Here is a 19205-nt window from a genome sequence, read left to right on the forward strand (position 1 = left end):
TCGTTAGATGATAAATACTAATTGTATGTTGATGGTGGGATACGCATATACATATACACGTAAACATGTATATTTTTGTAGAAGTAATTTATTTTTTTTGCACTTATATAAATAGAACAAAATTAAGATTACTTCTTAGACTTTTTGTCTTTGCCAATTTTGGTAACATCATCAGGATTTTCTGTAGCATCCTTAACACGTTTTGCTCTTATTCCCACTAATCTGGCATCTGCTCTAGCTTTTCGTAATGTTATATATGCAGAGAATTTCTTCTCATCGTCAGTAATAGCATGTTTCTTTGTTTTGATAGCTGGTTGACGTCGTACAGGCATAACCTCTCCTTTAACTTGTGTTGCCACTTTCATTTCTTCCTCGCTTGCATCACCTTTCTTGGGCTATTACATTACAAAAGTAGAATGATATTAGATAAATGTATACATACAACAGATCTGGACAACTGTATAATTTCTTGATTTTATCATTTCTATTTCAATAAATTTTTTGTAAAAGAATACAAACAAAAAATGTTATGAACTGATGAAGACAACAAAACAGAAAATCTATTTGGGAATCATGAGCTTACTACAACTCGTACATATTAAGTTGTCCAGATATGGCTTATGATATTAAAATAATATGCCTTTCAATAAGCATGATAATTTGAAAGATATATATCACATATAAATGTATTGTAATAACAATTAAAAAAATTATTAAATATACCTTCTTTTCATTTATGGGGAAAAGAATTAAATTAGCCTTGTATTCTTTCAGTCTCTGAGCATTTGTTTGTAAAGACTCTATAGATTTATTGCGTCTTCTTGGATCGACTGCAATTCCAATTGTTCTAGCAAATCTTTTGTTTAAACCACTAGCTTTTAGTTCCTGAAGAGTAAATCCTTTGCCAGCCCTAACTTTTGTATGGTAACGGAATGTTGGACAATGTACTATTGGTCTTAAAAGGTTCACAGGTCTAAAATATATATGATATGTTTAATCATTTCATAAATAACCATTTATGTTTAAAGATTTTTTTCTGTCTTATACTAACAAACAAGAATAATTTAGTAGAGCAATATAATATAAAATATAAGCATAAAATTCATAGTTGCACTATAACTATGAACTATATTATATTAAATTAAAATTTTATTTTATTATTATTAAATTTACTTATTGATCATTACCTTGGTGCAACTGTACGAGCTTTTTTTATACGATTTTGTCTGCGACGGTATTTTCTCGCAGGCTGATTGAACCAAGTTTTTACAAAACGTTGCCAGTCCTTATGGAAATGTCCATTAGGGATCATATTATTACGTTTCCCCATTATTACACTGTAATTGTTAAAAATATAATCAATATTATGAAAGGAATACAATATTATTATACGATATTACTTAATTGTCAATAATACGGTAAATATTTATTATATATTAAATATATATGCAGATTAATATTAAACTTGTAAATCATTGGAATAAATATATATATTAAAATTCAATAAAAAAAAATAACACTTTAAAATATATATAACTCTGTATTAAAATGTAATAACTAATTGTAATAATAAAAACAATATGTGTTCATATTTCTAACCTCGCTCACAATGTTATGAAATATGAAAATATAAGTAAGTTCAATTATATATATATAATATTAATAATAAATGAAATTGTTGAAGATAATTTATTTTATAAATCGAGTACTAGAAAATTGTCAGATGCTTACAGTTAAGACAGATTCGATACTTGATATAACTTTCACTTGTGTGCCGTTTCAATGTATACCGGAAAAGGAATGATTTACGAAAATATAGACTATATTTCATCAAAATGAAAAAACGTTCTTGTTATAATTACATATCTTAATTTTACAAATTAAAAAATATTAATTATATTAATATTGAGTTGTAATAAATTTTAATACGTTTATTTAGTTATTAAATATAGTATGAATATAAATATAGATTTGACTAGAGTTGTCTCGCAATGCTAGTCAATTAAAAATATAAAACATGAAGTATGATTTTATAAATGTATTAAAACCAATTTTTAATAAACGACATGAATATTTTTTAAAAATAGTTATAGAAAGACGAGCTTCTACTGGTATTTGTTCATTAAAGGTACTATCAAGATTATTTTGATTATTTCATTCACATGCACCACTCCATAACCTATATTTAAATTTTATTTTAATTGTAAAATTAACAAACATGTTAGTATTCACATTTGAAATTACAATTCATATTATTTTTAGGATGATGATCTTAATATAACTACGAAAAATAAAATAGAGTTGTATTGGAAGAATAAGGTGAATCCGAATTTACATGATGAAAATGATATTACAAAGGATAAGTTTTATGTCCTTTCTATGTTTCCTTATCCTTCTGGAAAACTTCATATGGGCCATGTTAGAGTTTACACGATCAGTGATGTTATAGCACGTTTCTATAGGATGACAGGTAAAAAAATGATTATACTATCAAATTTTTGTTTTCCTATAATAAAAATAATATTTAATCAGCATTGAAATGTCAACCTTGCATAAATAATGCTTAAAAAACTAATAATAAAATTTTATATTTGGTTTAGGTAAAAATGTAATTCACCCTATTGGATGGGATGCATTTGGTCTACCTGCTGAAAATGCTGCTATTGAGCAACAAATTGATCCTAGTAAATGGACAGTAACCAATATAAATATAATGCGCAAACAATTAAATGCTCTTAATTTTTCATTTGATTGGAACAGGGAAATTTCTACTTGTGATCCTGAATATTATAGATGGACTCAAGAATTATTTTTAAAACTCTTTGAAAAAAATCTAATTTATAGAAAAGAAGAATATGTTAATTGGGATCCCATTGATAATACAGTATTAGCTGAAGAACAGGTCGATATAAATAATATTTCTTGGAGATCTGGAGCTAAAGTGGAAAAGAGATTATTAAATCAATGGTTTATTAGAACTACAGCCTTCGCTAAGTATATTAACAGTAATGATTATTTTAATAGAAAAAAAAATATGACAAAGTATAATATTTATATCATATTACAGGTCATTATTGGATGGATTAAATGATCCAATATTGAATGAGTGGAAAGATATTATAAAAATTCAAAAAAATTGGATAGGTGATTGTAATGGTGTAAGTTTTGATTTTAAGTTAGTTTCTGATATCTCAGAATTGCCAAAAACCATGAATCTATGGACTGATAAGCCAGAATTTGTCAAATTTGCAAAATTTGTTGTTATTTCTCCTAGTAATGCATTAAATCAACAACAATATTCTGAAAATATTAATGCAACAACTAAAAAACTGAAAGCCACTGTAATAAATCCTTTTACTGAACAAGAGTTACCAATATTTATATCTGATGAATTGGTTTTTCCACCAAATAGAGATAATTATCTGGGTATTCCTTCTGCTTCTATTGAAGATTACAAATTTGCAGAATCCGTGGAAATTCCATTTCAACGACATAATATACGTTCTCATGAAGAATTGCAGTGTGAACTTAATGAAATATTAATTAAAGCAAAAAAATGGAATATTGGAGGACATATAGTAAGCTCCAGATTGAAAGATTGGCTGATTTCTAGACAAAGATATTGGGGCACTCCTATTCCGATTATACATTGTAAAAATTGTGGTATTCAACCTGTGCCACGTAATCAGTTGCCTGTTGTGTTACCAAACATTAATTTTAATTTATCAGAAAAAAATCATTTTACTTTACTCAATGCCAAAGAATGGTTACAGACTGTATGTCCTAAGTGTGGTAATCATGCTATCAGAGAAGCTGATACAATGGATACATTTGTAGATAGTTGTTGGTATTTTTTAAGATATATTGATCCAAAAAATCAAGAAGAAATATTTTCCGTAGAAAAGGTCAAAAAAATGTTACCTGTTGATTTATATATAGGTGGAAAGGAACATGGTATGATAAAATATTGAATTTGACATGTTTATTTATGCCCAATATATTTCTTTAGCTATTATATAATTACAGCTACGCTCCATTTATATTATGCTCGATTTATAAACCATTTTTTATATGAAGAAGGTCTTGTTCCTACTCGTGAACCATTTAAGCAACTCCTTGTACAGGGTATGGTAATGGGAAAAACTTACCAAATATCTAATACCGGGCAGTATATAAAAGAAAGTGATGTAATTAAAGATGAAACGGATAACCAATATTATGAAAAAAATACCGGGAGACTTATAAAAGTTACTTGGGAAAAAATGTCTAAATCAAAATATAATGGAGTTGATCCTCTTGAACTTTTGGAAAATTATGGTGTGGATACAACTAGATTATTAATACTAGCTGATGTAGCTCCAACTTCCCATAGAAATTGGTCTACTGATAGTATGTATTTTAAATTAATATATATCATTCATTATTATAATTAGATCAAACAATACAATTTTTTCTTAATAGATTTTTAAGCTAATGTTCAATAAATATTAATTGATGTTAAATAAGTACAAGGTATTACAATAGTAGGACCTGCTGTATTTTGTATAAATTATAAAATAATTTATATGTGCTTAAGCATTTTATTTATGTTTATTAGCAATTCGTGGTATACAAAACTGGGAAAATCGTATATGGTTAACTCTGAAAGAATTTATCAAGATGAGAGAACATGTATCATTAGAAGAACTTCAAACAGCAGCTACTGATCCTAAATACATTAAAGATGATGAATTCATGTTTGATAGCAGAAATTATTTTTTAAAAATGGTAACCTTTAATATCATAAAATCGCAGCAGATAAGTGTTGCAATATCTAGAATGCAAGGACTTACAAATAGGTTAGTCAATTAAATAAAAAGTTTTAATAATTAAATATAGTATATGTAATAATAAATTTTAATTATGATATTGTGAATTTTCAGTTTACGAAAAGTATGTAAGGAGTGTAAATTAAAAAGTCGTGAATATGAACGGGCATTAGCTACACAAATAATTATGCTTGCGCCATTAGTTCCACATTTTGCTTCAGAATTATGGACTGCATTTTGTTCTATACCACATCATCTTATAAATAAAGAGGAAGTGCTATTGGATAAAGATGTATTAGAGCAAAAATGGCCTGAAATAGATATGGACTATAAGATGAGAATGAATGTTTACGTAAGTTTATCATTTATTTTATATATGTATGTAAGTTATATACGTGCGCACTCATGCACACTGTAAATCTATATTATAATATAGATATTATAAATTAAAAAAGTTTAAATTTATAATTTCCAATCTTATACAGGTCGATAAACAGTTGTTCATGGAAATAAAAGTTCCCCGCCATACTTTAGATAAATTAACTGTACAGGAAGCTTCAGAATTAATAATGACTAAACCCTTTTATCAAAAACTTATACGAAAGCGTACAATCACAGATGTTAAGCTTGTTTCACAGATAGCTTGTGATGCAAATTTATATATTACTACAAATAAAATATTAGAGGAAATTTCATCTTAAGTGAAGTTGGCATAATTCTAAAAGATTATTATAACATGACAAAAATAATTAAAATGTATTTAACGTAAATTAATCGTATAAAACCTATTCCTTTATTATTAAATCTATAATCATGAGATTTTCAAATGATACTTCATTTTATTTACATAAAATAAGAATATGTGAAATAATAATAATAAAATATAAAAGTATGCTTATGTAAATTGATCCTTTTTCACTGCTATTAATCATAAAATCATTGAATTCTTTTGCCTAAACTTAGTGTACTTTGTAATAGAATTAGTCAATACTTAAAGACAATGTTCCTTCTAATTTTTTTTTCCACCTGAATTAGAATTATATTATAGAATTGCTTAGTTTATAATGAACCATATTTTATAACTGATCATATTTATGACTTTTATTCTTCTTCCATTGCTATTAATTATAAAATCACTAAATTATTGTCTATACTTAATCTATCTTTTATTTAATAAAATTAATTTATATTTGAGAATCCCCAAATATTACAAACTATTTTTCGAGTTTAATATTTCTATTTTAATAGCCATTAGACTTGATATTGCAATGGAATGCATATCATACAAAACATGATATACATTATATTAAAAATAATATCCAGTATCCAAGTCTCACCAAGTAAAGGGGTTTTTTATATAATGAAAAATGCCGATAGTTTCAAAAGGAGCTGAAAAAGGTCCGGAAAAAATCAAATATCTGCAAATAAACTAACGTAAGGGTCAAAAGACGTAGGATCATCTTGATCAAGTGATACATAATGAGATATATATGTATATTACATTCTTTAAAAAATGTAAAAAAAATCGAAAGAATAAATTACAAAGGTGTATTTGCATGCCAGAAAACGTTCTGGGTAAAAAATTTCTACCAAACAACTAATCAGAAAACAATAATTATAATTTATATATTTAGAAAACAATAAAAAAATTATTACAGAACAAATAATCGATAAAATAGGAATTTATTACTATCAACCTATTTGCCGGTAAAATAGGAATTTATTACTATCTACCTATTAGCCGGTGAAAAAGGAATTTATTACTATCAACCTATTTGCCGGTAAAATAGGAATTTACTTCTTCCGATTAGTAATAGGTTAGACAAGAATCCATTAATACCAATTAATCGGTTGGTTATGTTGAACTTTATTATTACCGATTTAGTTGTCGGTAAAACAGAGTGTGTACTTTTATCTATATTCATGTGTATTACGTGTCTTTTTTGATATGTGTATAACTTCATTTCTGTTATTTTTATTTCTATATGTATGTAAATTTTTTTTGCAGATGTACAAATGAATTTACGCATATTGAGTGGTGACGTTGCAGGTAGTGTGGAATTTCCCGTGTGTCATATCCATTAAAAAATTCCTTTGTATATTTTTTCTTTTTCCCACCAGACAGCCATTCAGTGATATTTCGTGAGAGGAAAAATCCTTAATTATTGTACATATTATAAATAATACATTTATATATATATATTTATTTCTTTATTTCTTTATTTATACATATATATATATATATATATGTATTATAAATAATACATACACATACAAGCAAATAATATACATATTCTAATACTATTTACGACAAAAGTCGTGAAACAATCTAAGTAGCTATAAGTAAACAATATTTATTTTCCTTCTTTTTTCTATTCTTCTAAATTATATGTTTGTCAAAGTAAAAATACTAACAATGGCACAAAGTACTGTTAATATATTGTACAAGGAAAATATTCTACTTGTTCCATTTCCTTTATTTTCATCTTCTCCTTTTGTTTCATCTTCTCCTTTTGTTTCATCATCTTTAAAAGCCCTATTGATAGATTTCATTAATATGTATTTAATTCCGCAATTTCCGTGAAAATCATCGGTATCGATGCTCCAAATCATAACGCCACCTAAATTCATTTTATTGGCATATAATACCTAGAAATCACGCAGGGATTATTAAATTTATCTCTAACTATAATATATGTATATATAATTAATTCACGATATTCATCATTACATATATATATTAAATATTATTATTTAATATTTATATATATATATATATATATGTATAATTATATATATAAATAATTATATATAAATATTAAAATTTATTTTACGCATGAAATAAATATTATTTAAAATTGTTTAAAATTTACCTTCATTTTAAAACTTTTCTGATCATCGTACATAATCACTCGGTTTTTATTCACCGCGTATAGTGTTTTACTATAAAGATCCCATCCAGACATCCAATTTGTATTCTTCAGTTCTGTACAGATCTATGCAAAAATACATATCAAATTGTTTAAATATAAAAGCAATATTAATCTTGTATTTAAAACGAATTCAATTATACATACTTCATTATAACCCATAGTTCCATTTACACCAGTATAAGGTCCTTTAAAACCTTCTGATTCAAACCGTGCTCCAATAGGAATTTCATCTGAAGTAAAGTTTTCAGTTGAAATATATGTTCGTCCGTACATAGGTAAACCCAGAATGAGTTTTCCAGGTGGTGCTCCTAATTTTAGTAAATAGCTGACAGTAAAATCCTTAAAAAATGAAAAGAAAAAATATTCATACCGATAATAATTGATTTAAAAGTATGAATATCAATGTCGTGTTATTAACCAAAATAAATCTTTATTTGAATGTTGATAAATTTTTCACAAATAATAACGAAGTAATAATAACTCACCACGCTTGCATCATCATCACTGTATAACGGAGCATTCGGAAAAATTTTTGAATCCCATGGACCATGATAATCATAGGCCATAATGTGTATGTAATCGAGGTATTTGCAAATTTCCGGAACGTCATATCCTTCGTCAATTATTTTCTTATTTGGGCTTATAGCTGAGGTTACTATAAAATTAGGTAATCCTTGTTTCAAATCCTATTAGGAAAAGAATAAAACGTATGATATTGAAAGGACAGAAATAACATTTATAATAATAGGTCAATATTATGTTATCTTATCAAATCTTGTTAAATTTTTGATTTGTTCTAACGTATAGTATATAAAGATAAAAGACTAGTATATCATATAATGATAAAAGAATATTTTCATTTATAATTAAAAATACTTATGAATTATGATCGTGCATTTATCGATTATATGTCAATTATGCATACTTATTGCAGAAAAAAATAGATTTTACTTTAACGAGTAAGAGGAAATTTTGTTTATCCTCCGGTTTACCATCTCCCTGCGAAGGAAATTCCCAATCTAAATCGATGCCATCGAATTTGTATTCTCTACGTAAAAAAATGATACATATAGGTATATAAATAAGTATATAAATAAGTATATAAATTAGGATATGACAAAGATGTAGCTAAGGATTATCAATTGTATACCTAAGAAATTCTAAAACGCTGTTGACAAAGATTTTTCGCTTTTCTTTATCAGAAGCAAGAATAGAATAGTTCCCACTACCTTCATTCCAACCACCGATAGCTATCGAAACTTTTAATCTTGGATATTGATTACGAAGAGCTGTCATTTTTTTGTAATTACCAATTCCTGAACAAATATATATTATTGTATTTATTATACTTATTTTTACATATTGTTGTTATTATTATGTTTATGTTTTCAGTTATATATATATGTATATATATGTATATATATATGTATATATATATGTGTATGTGTGTATATTGTGTTTTATTCCAAATAAATAAATACCATCTTCCTCGATATCATTCCATCTATCAAGACTTTGTATTTCCCAAGTAGTCGTATTCAAACCCGCGAAAGCGTAAATCAAATGTGTACAATATTCTGGTTTAAGATTATCCAATGTAAATTTGCCATACGAAGGTCTATACTTTGCCCACGTAGCGACATAACAGGCAACGACCTTTCCGTGCGTTGGCGTTGTGTAGCCTAAGAATTGAAAAAAATATGATATAGTTATATTATTTTTTATTACATTTTTATAAATAAGTTCTATATATTTACGAATTTTTATTAATACTTATATATTTTATCAAAGACAAATTTTATATATATAGATATCTACGTGTATAATGTGTTATAATAATAACATTATATGATTTGTTATTATTATATACATATGATAAATATATACATAATTATAATAAATAAATGATAATAATAATAATGATCATATAAATCATGATATTTCACATTTTGTAATTTCTTCTCTTCTGAATAGCCGCAAATAAAATATACAAAATCATTCTTGTTTATTGTAAGGTCTTTTTTTTTATTACACGTAAAATATTAAATATATAATTTTATTAAATATCAAGCTGCACTTTTTTTAAATTCAATTTATTAAAAGTGATCCATATAACTAATATGGCAAACGATCACGTTCTTTAAAGAATATATCTATTTGAATACAACGACTTAGAACTTATTAAAATGTCAGATTTACCTTATTCATTGGTACACGGAAAATGTCAACGACGTTTCGGACTTTCATTAATTTATGTCGACACTATTTACCTTTCTCTTTAAATTTCTCGACAGTGACATATAATTGAATATTGTTTATTGGAAAATAAACGCGATCAGAAAAATATTTGATTGGAGAAAAAGAAAGAAAAAAAGAAAGTGATAAAAATGTTGATGAAGGACATATTTTTTTCTCTACATTAAAAATAATTCATATTAATATCGTTCAAAACGAAAATTTCATATTGTTATGTTCTATTTCGAAATGAATGACTTTTCTTCGAAATAAAATTGTTTTATTGGAATAATCATAGATACCAGATTGAAGATTAAAAAGCGAAGAATATCAATTAAACAATTTTTGAAAAGGAACGGAGACAAATGAACAAATAAAATAAGATAAAAATTTTTTTCGATAGAATCTAAGATAAATATTTTTAAAAATATTATGTATTTTATTTAACTTACTTTGAATACTATTAATGTATAGAAATAATAGCATTAGAAGACATGACGTCAGATTCCTCATCGGATTCATCGTTGTATAGTATTTCAGACTACACACAAGTGCCGAGTACTGTCCCGTTCACTGTGACTTTCTCCTACGGATCCTCATGCCGCACTGCTTTTAAAAGAGAAGTGAAAGATAAACTATCGAAGAAAAGGATGAAGATAGAACCTGTTGTACCGTTAAATATAAAAACATACTTCAGCTTTGTAATAAAATATAACTTAAAAATTATAGTATGAAAAATAAAATACATAAATTATAAATACATAACAATTTACGATATAAATCGATTAAATATATATTTGATATTGATATTTATCTTTAAATTCTTTCCAAGATAATATTTTGTTGTATAAAAATTACGATTAAATGTTCCAAGTAATGTATATATTTATGCATATATAAAATATACATATGAATAAAAAATATAGATTTGCTTGATTATTCATGATTTTAGGAATAATTTTTTATCCGATTAGATCAGAAAAGTCATGATCCTCATAATAACAAAATGGAAAATTTATAAATTATAATGTTCGATTTACAATATAATTACAATGACTTTTAATCTGCCGCGTAAATGACGAAACATCATGGCTGCTATAATTTTATTGGCTATTAGCATCTCTCTAAGGCTGTTCACCACGTTTCATTTATAGCATATACGACTTCAGCGACAGGTATGAGCAAAATGCGGAGAATTACTATCACTAGAGAAATACTATCTCCATTAGCCACCTGTTTTATTGGTGTATAATCTTGTGTGGTTATACTTCATTCATCCTGCAATCTAGTTAATATATAACAGAAATTGTTGCATGTAGTAAAAATAGTAGTACATCTGATAAAAGAAAGAAAAAATTATATGTCAGATTTATCTAGAGATTAATAAAGAAGTATTTGTTAAGATTATTTATTAACTTTCACTTGAAGTGTGTATGACTTCAAGAAAAGATGCGGAAAAAATACGAACTATAAGCGCAAGTTTAATTAAACACTTCACTATTTTGCGCCTATTATATCGGTGTATATTTCTTATAGCTTAATATAAAAGTTATACTCCTCTCACGTATAAATAATAGTCGGGTTCGTATGGGTTAGAGTAAGTAATTTAGTAGATTATGAACTCGCACTTTTCAATCTCTCATATCTTTTATATTGTTTTTTGATGGGGGTATGCGTTTCGTAATGATTCATGCTAGAAATGATATCGGTACGTATTTGTTTCGTAAAAAATACATAGAGGATAATAAATATAATTGAAACATATAATAACTAGTATATAAATTTGCAACAGAAAATAAGATTTTATCAAATGTTTTATCAAAAATAATTATATAAAATAATATTATACTATTTTAATATAGATTAAAACGTAAGACGTATCTATCAATAGTTGGTCATAATAATAAATACACAATTTATTTATTTATTAGTTCGCACGAAAGACCATTTTTTTTCTTTTGTTATTATAAATTACCATCATATATAAACATGATGTATATAATATCAGTATATTCTTCTACTTCTTCTTATCATTGTCCTCATTACCATATTATTATATTATATATTATTATTACAATAATAGTGCGTATATATAATCATGAAACGCATTTCTTCTTTTTGAAACGCGTTTGAAATTCAGAAAATCTATGCATCATCAATATATGCACACGACAACCAGGCAATCGTCTACTCCACGAAACAAAACACACATCATATAATGATGTATATATGAATTTCGTGTATATAAAAATCAGTAGTGGGAGTACGAACTTTTTTCTGCCGTAGATTTCGAGGAAGACCACTGTACAGAACTTTTTCTGAACAGGCAATAAAATAAGTCAATCAATTTTAACATAATAAGATAATCGATTTTCAGCATTAAATATACTAATTAATATTCGTTTTATTCTTTCGGCGAATTTATATCATTCGTTCAAAAAATAATCATTATATGTGCGAAGATCATCAGTTTTTTTGTTATGTTAGGAATATATTAAAGTTGCATTAGAATTCTAGGTTTCACTTTGCATTTTAATCCGGAGCAAAGAAAAGGTAATATGCCTCTACAAACTATAGCATAAGAAGGAAATTATATGGTATTGAGATATTTCCAACTAAGTAAAATATCGAAAAGAAGATTTCAGTTTTACCAATGATTGATGAAGTAAATTCCTTTGCAACCGATCAATGATAAATATATCCCTGGTTTTACCATCAGTTAATAAATAAAGATCTCTACTTTATCGATAATCGATAAATAAATTCTTTCTTTAGTGTTCATAGTTGAGGTTTTAAAGTATATTTCTTCGTCACCGACCGATTCTTTTTTATTCCGATCGTTAGTAAAGACAGATGCCTGTTTTCCAATTAAACAACGAAAAATTCCTGTCCTACTGACAGTTAGAACACGTTGGCAAAACTAATATTCCTAGTTTCGCATCAGTCGATAACAAAGATTCTTGTTTCATATGATTGGTTAAGTAGATTCCTGTTTACCATCAGTTTGTAATTAGATTCCTGGTTTATCGATTATCATCAATGGATCATTTGTGCATCGGTTTACTTATCCAAGCAAGGAAGCCTTATTTTTATGTTTAAATTATTCTCAAAAAGCACAATTTTTTGACATGATTCTTGAAAGAAAATTATGCTTTTTCAAATATTCGAGCAACTCATTTTCGTGTTTAAACCTTCATCTTTAAAATGAGATCATGTTCATCATAATGAATCAAAAATTACTCCTTTATTCATTTTTGGCGTAAACCATTATAGAATCATAGATAATGAATAGCCTTAAAGTTATAAAATATATTTACAAGTAGTAAATATTTTAAAAATATTTTATTCCATTTTATCTTATTTATGATTCTTAATTTACATTAAGGAAAATTACAATATTTCCATGTGTCGTAAATATTTAAAAAATTTATGAATTTCTTGACTTTAAAAGTTCGTGATCAGCGCAGTATGGTAGTTGAATCATATGTTACAAAATGATTCACTGATTGTTACTTATAAAGTTATTTTAAAGTTTATTTACTTGTGATAAAATGCCTCTTATTATAATAACTGGTATTCCTTGTAGTGGTAAAACTACAAGAACATTACAACTAAAGGAATATCTTGAAAACGAAGTGAAAAAACGTGTAGATATTATTACTGAAATTGATTTCATATCTAAAACAGGTTATGATAGAAACTCATTTTATTCTGGTTAGTAAATATTAGAACATTTTGACTTTTAAGATAGTTTACTTTTTTTATGAAAAAATATATTAATATGTATATATATGTACATATGCATGTTTCAGATTCTAAAAATGAAAAATGTATAAGGAGTGATATAAAATCCATGGCACAAAGAATATTAAATCCAAATGATGTATTAATAATAGATGGTAGCAATTATATTAAAGGATATCGCTATGAAATATATTGTATGTCAAAATTATATAAAACACCACAATGCACCATACATTGTGATATACCTATTGAACATGCTTGGTTATGGAATGAAAAAAGACCAGTATCAGAACAATACAGCAGGGAAATATTTGATGGACTTGTAATGAGGTAAAATGATAATATTAAAATATATATTTTTATAAACCTAATAAAAATGTAAATAATAGGTACGAAACACCAGATAATAAAAATCGATGGGACGCTCCATTATTTGCAGTGATGCCAGAAGATGATTTAAAATTTGATGATATTTATAAGTCCCTTTATGAAGTTAAAGCACCTAAACCAAATCAAAGCACACAATGTGTCAGTATTTTTAACATTCAATTAATTTAATTATATTTATTGCAAATTCTGTATTATTCATATAACTAATGATTATTTTGTCATAGCCTCCTTTATCATCTACAAATTATTTGTATGAACTGGATAGAATAACGCAAGATATCACTAACGTAAGTTTATTGACATTTTTAAGTGAGCAATTTAATATTTAATATTTTTATGTATATAATATATATTTTCTCATTACATATATAATTTTCTCTTTATAGGCAATATTATCAGCAAAACAATTAGGAATTGAAAATGATATAAAAATTCCTCAATATGGCTTAACAGTACAAAAAACAGGTAATACACCTCAAATGATGAGACTACGAAGACAATTTTTAACATATAGCAAAATGCATCAAATTAATATTAATCAAATAGCTCTACTATTTGTACAATATCTTAATAAAAGCTTATAATTTTAAAACTGTTAATGTTATTTTCTGTTCTTAAAATATTTCTATTTAATTAGATATTATAAATGTATCTAAAAAAAAGGTATATAGTAATTTCTATGGTCCAAATTGATAATTTCTGCTATATGAAAGGTTGATACATATTGACAAATGATCATGTAGAATAGACTTTAATATAAAATTATATTAATTACATTATTAAATCTAAACTAACTTACATCTAAATTGATCTACATTTATTCCATATAACAAATTATTATTGCTGATTTTTTAAGATCTTAAAAATAGTAAAACAAATATGAAGTCGACTTAAAATCGACGGTTATGTTCGGGTAATTCTTCAATTATGTGCAAAATATGTGAAACTATAAGCATGCAATAAGGAAGAATAATGGAAGAAATTTTATAATTATTTTAATAACAATAAATATAGATTTGTAATTTTGTATTGAACTTAGCAATACATGTTCATTATATTCATTTCTTTTTACATACTTTATAACAGTCTTATTTCTTATATTCACGATTTATATTTATTTTAGATTTCTTTATTTAATCTTTAGGAAAAAATAAGTATTATTAAAACAAAGAATTATAATTATACAATAAAAATATCCGAAAGGCACTGCTGCAGAAGATCGATGTAAAGCTTAAGCAAAGTCAGATTTATAATATTGAAATTCGCATTTTTCCTCATGATGAAATATAATATATATTAGATATGTTATCTCTCATTGTATTTTTTAAATTTATTAAAAATAACACGACGGATAATTGCATTATATTTTATGAAGGTTGAATGTGTTGGTAGTTAGAAAATTTTGGTTAATATTCTTATAATAGAAAGATACAAAAAGAAACGCTTGAAAAGTATTTACTTCCATATTTGCCATTACAAAATTATATATCTGAAGAGAATAACACATATAACGAAGTAAAAACTTTCAGTGATCATTTATATATCATTTTCTATACATGCTTTTTACAATATTTTTGAAAGGAACTAATGATAATATGGAAAAATAATACATATTCATAAGCTGTAGTTTCTTCTCCGATGAAACTTTGTCTGTTCTTTTAATAAATTTGATTTTTAACTTGTCTTCATTATTTGAAAAATGACCAAGGATAAAGAAAAAACTAAATAAGGCTTCGTTAGCACCTGTAAAGATATGTCATTAGCATTATCACTAACGTTAGTAATCGAAATATTCCCAACTAAACAGCAGGAGAGAGCAGAAGAGGAAATGGTCATATATTACATTGTCATAGCTATTGGTACATGATGGAAACAAATAAACGTTAATTATTATGCTAGATCACAAATGTAAGACTCATTAGGGAAATTGTCAAATTGTTACTAAAAGTTACTGATTTATGAAGTTATTAATTATTTAGTTTGGTACTACGAAAGGAACTTGTATATGTCAAAAATTTTGTTTTCAGGGAATATAGAAATAACACTTATTTGTATCCAAATAAGCTTTTGAATCACAGAAATTGTTTTACAATACCAGAAATAAAATATGTTATGGTTGTCTTTGAATTTGCTCGGTATAAATTGGAGTACTTTAGTCCTTGTACAATTCCACCAATTTTCCTCATGAGTAAAACATGTTAGATTTGTCAATATTTAATTTTCTTGTTCTTGTATGCCATTGCTTTCAGCACCATTTTGATGACCCAATATATTAATATGTCTTTTAGGTTTCCGACATACAAAATACACACTATTATACTCGCATTGTAACATACTATTCACATTTTGCGCATAGCGTGTTTTCATGTGTGTTTCTTCTTTCTAAACAATAGTAAACATGTATAGATATAGTTGATATTACATGTATATCTTCTATTAAAAAAAAAAAAAAAAAAAAAAAAAAAAAAAAAATAATAATAATAATTACCTCAAGATGAAAACCGAAACCTTGTATAACATCACGAACTGCATCATAACTTGGTTCTATTGAATCTTCCATAGGCATGTCACTAAAATGATACAGCAATGGACCAAGATTTATCCATACTCCTCCTGGTTTTAAAATTTTATAGATGGTTTCTATAAATTGTACTACATTATTTGCACAATCTATAAAGAAACACGTAGCAACACAATCCCAATGGTCATCTTCTGTATAAACCTATAATTTATATTTCTTTTAATTTATTTAATATTAAATAAGTATTATTCTTTAAGTAATATAAAAGAACATTACCTCTAAGAAATCTCCTGCTGTCATAGAAAATTGTGCATTTTCTGGAAGATCACTGGGATTTACGTCAGGGAAGAAAACAGCTTGTGTTTGATGTTCTGGTTTTAAATTGTTCATATATTGATGTACCCATGGATGTACTTGATATGAATTTATACCTCTGCATCTATAATGTTCATTTTCATCGTTATTATTATTATCATCATGTTATCATTTGTTTTTCTTATTTAACTTATCGTGATAAGAATAAATTTATTACAATACTCACTTATTTAATACGAAATGTGATGCAAAGAGCATAAAGAGAGAAAATTCGTTCCCTTGGCAAGTATAACCACGCCTTGCAATTTCATACGCAAGACGACCCAATCCTGCACCAGGTACTAGAATTTGCACTTGTGATGGAGTACTGGAAATTTACCTATCATTTCATATTTTTCTGAACTATGTTTAGCTAGGACACAGAGGTTTTGCAAATAATGATATCTAGATTTTGTACACGATAATTGTAACTTTAAGTGGAATCTGAAAGCTTGATCATAGATTGCTTGTATTCTTAAATATTATGACATTATTAAGATAAAATCTACCAATATGTGTTAACATATTGAAATAAAGTAGACAAAATATTCGTACCATTTATCTAATGGAAATTGATTTGTTATTTCATCTATGATAGGCTGATAGCAAGCTTTACGTTCTTCAGTTCCTTCCAAGCTCCAGTCGCGAACTAATTGTTTAATAGTAGCTTGTACTTTTTCTTGGTCAGCCAATACAGGTCGGGTGTTTTGTGTCTGCAATCAGACCTACCTATAGAATATATCTTTGTGAAAATAAGCTTATTAGTGATATGTTTTATAAATTAATTTTATATTTCAAGAGTGCAGTTATGGATTATATTCTATAATAATGAAAAGTGAAGAGTATTTTAACATTTTTAACTGTTAATTTTAGTATATTATACATAACACTACACATATCATACAAAATAAATCAAACATGCCACAAACCAGGTAAAGTTTTCTTACACTGTCATTTTGTGCACTAGCTGGGCTCACATTTTCAAAAATATGAGCTACATCCTTTATGATGAGTCTTATTATATCGTTGTTATATTCAATACATCTCTTGACTTCTTGAAGATGCTCTTTATATTTGGATAATAGTTTCTGATGATGCACCGGTAAGGATAATAGATAAGATTCTGTCTTCTTAACTCTCTGCAGGGAGTGAGATCTATATAAAAACATTTTGTTTTCTAAACATATTTTCTATTTTACTTTGATATTGTTGTATGCGTATGTGTGTACACACGTGTATGTAATATATATATATATATATATATATATATATATATATATATATATAGTGTGTATATATATAGTGTATATATATATATATATATATATATATATATATATATATATATATACAATCACGTAAATGTTTATCGAACGAAGGATATAAGTATTAATAACCAGTACGAAATTGTATTTAATAGCTAATGAACTTATGAACCTGACAAGATAATACTCGAGCCATTGTACTTTTATTGGAATAACAACGTTGATCCATAAACACTGATGACATAACTTGCGTACGAGTATGAGTTTAATATATAACAAGAGAAGAATTAATACAGTATGAAAGCTCTTGTTAGACTAATACTTATCTATTAAAGGTTAAACAACGCAAGAAGATAGTATTTAACATAGAATATCATACACGCTGAAGAACGAAAATCATTCAATTAATCGTGGTCATATAAGAAAAAAAAAATGAAGGTAATAGAAATAAGGTTAAATCATCAAAGCAAAGATCACAAATGAAAAGGAACATTGGTTGCTCTTTCGAAGGAGCCTACTCACTTATAGTGCCTGAACGCTGAAACAATACGTTGAAAATGTTTCCTCTCCTCTTCATCCTCGTACGAATCGTGAACTTTTTTCGGATATGCATTGTGCATCGATTCCATTTTTATACTCGCACACGTAGGCCCTACTTTTTCCTAATTAGCCTTTTAACACGATGTTCGGTGGCGGCTTCCTCGGTACAAGCGTTACACCGAGTTTCCAAGACGGCAGCGAGATTAGTTTTAAGGCTGCACCGATTTCATGCGCGACGACAAACCGTGCCCGTGCCAATAATATACTATTGTCACTATGACAAAAGCATCGTCAAATTCTCGTTAAATCAGACGATCTTAGTTAGGCTAAGAAAATTTTCTCTTACAAATTATTAACCATTATCAAGATATAATTGAAATTTTCATGAAATAAATTACATAACCTATCGATCGAA

General features: G+C 26.5%; 5 protein-coding genes across 7 annotated transcripts; 2 read left to right on the plus strand and 3 right to left on the minus strand.

The window, feature by feature from the left end:
• Nucleotides 1–70: 70 nt before the first annotated feature.
• LOC124957567 (60S ribosomal protein L13) lies at nt 71–1881 on the minus strand. The gene is made up of 4 exons (XM_047514597.1): nt 1732–1881; nt 1188–1337; nt 724–973; nt 71–395 (listed from the first exon to the last, which is right to left on the minus strand). The coding sequence occupies exons 2-4, from the start codon at nt 1328–1330 to the stop codon at nt 129–131; spliced, it is 660 nt and encodes a 219-aa protein (XP_047370553.1). The 5' UTR covers nt 1331–1337; nt 1732–1881; the 3' UTR covers nt 71–128.
• A 102-nt stretch (nt 1882–1983) lies between these two features.
• Nucleotides 1984–5917, plus strand: LOC124949282 (probable leucine--tRNA ligase, mitochondrial). Its single transcript, XM_047494093.1, has 8 exons — nt 1984–2128; nt 2263–2470; nt 2601–2994; nt 3068–3954; nt 4027–4389; nt 4598–4838; nt 4923–5160; nt 5294–5917. Exons 1-8 carry the CDS (start codon nt 2018–2020, stop codon nt 5507–5509), a joined length of 2658 nt encoding a protein of 885 aa, XP_047350049.1. The 5' UTR covers nt 1984–2017; the 3' UTR covers nt 5510–5917.
• Nucleotides 5918–7142: 1225 nt separating this feature from the next.
• Nucleotides 7143–10595, minus strand: LOC124949287 (probable chitinase 2). Its single transcript, XM_047494107.1, has 8 exons — nt 10429–10595; nt 9223–9423; nt 8892–9057; nt 8693–8789; nt 8227–8427; nt 7886–8080; nt 7682–7804; nt 7143–7457 (listed from the first exon to the last, which is right to left on the minus strand). Exons 1-8 carry the CDS (start codon nt 10496–10498, stop codon nt 7194–7196), a joined length of 1317 nt encoding a protein of 438 aa, XP_047350063.1. The 5' UTR covers nt 10499–10595; the 3' UTR covers nt 7143–7193.
• Nucleotides 10596–13048: 2453 nt separating this feature from the next.
• LOC124946792 (protein KTI12 homolog) lies at nt 13049–14709 on the plus strand. Its single transcript, XM_047488044.1, has 5 exons — nt 13049–13690; nt 13789–14050; nt 14110–14248; nt 14335–14397; nt 14497–14709. The coding sequence occupies exons 1-5, from the start codon at nt 13528–13530 to the stop codon at nt 14692–14694; spliced, it is 825 nt and encodes a 274-aa protein (XP_047344000.1). The 5' UTR covers nt 13049–13527; the 3' UTR covers nt 14695–14709.
• A 136-nt stretch (nt 14710–14845) lies between these two features.
• LOC124946786 (carnosine N-methyltransferase) lies at nt 14846–19204 on the minus strand. Of its 3 annotated transcripts, XR_007100178.1 has the most exons (8): nt 18773–19204; nt 17915–18140; nt 17541–17698; nt 17173–17313; nt 16908–17070; nt 16599–16832; nt 16206–16492; nt 14846–15853 (listed from the first exon to the last, which is right to left on the minus strand). XR_007100178.1 is itself a non-coding variant. In XM_047488014.1 (7 exons), the coding sequence occupies exons 1-7, from the start codon at nt 18877–18879 to the stop codon at nt 16325–16327; spliced, it is 1197 nt and encodes a 398-aa protein (XP_047343970.1). In that variant the 5' UTR covers nt 18880–19204; the 3' UTR covers nt 14846–16324. The 3 variants fall into 3 exon arrangements, 2 of the variants coding, with proteins under 2 accessions (XP_047343970.1, XP_047343986.1); XM_047488014.1 differs by having other exon boundaries at nt 14846–16492; XM_047488030.1 differs by having other exon boundaries at nt 14846–16492; nt 17933–18140; nt 18773–19186.
• Between the last annotated feature and the right edge of the window lies 1 nt (nt 19205).

The sequence above is a fragment of the Vespa velutina genome, chromosome 1 (genome assembly GCF_912470025.1).
Source record: "Vespa velutina chromosome 1, iVesVel2.1, whole genome shotgun sequence".
NCBI lineage: Eukaryota > Metazoa > Arthropoda > Insecta > Hymenoptera > Vespidae > Vespa > Vespa velutina.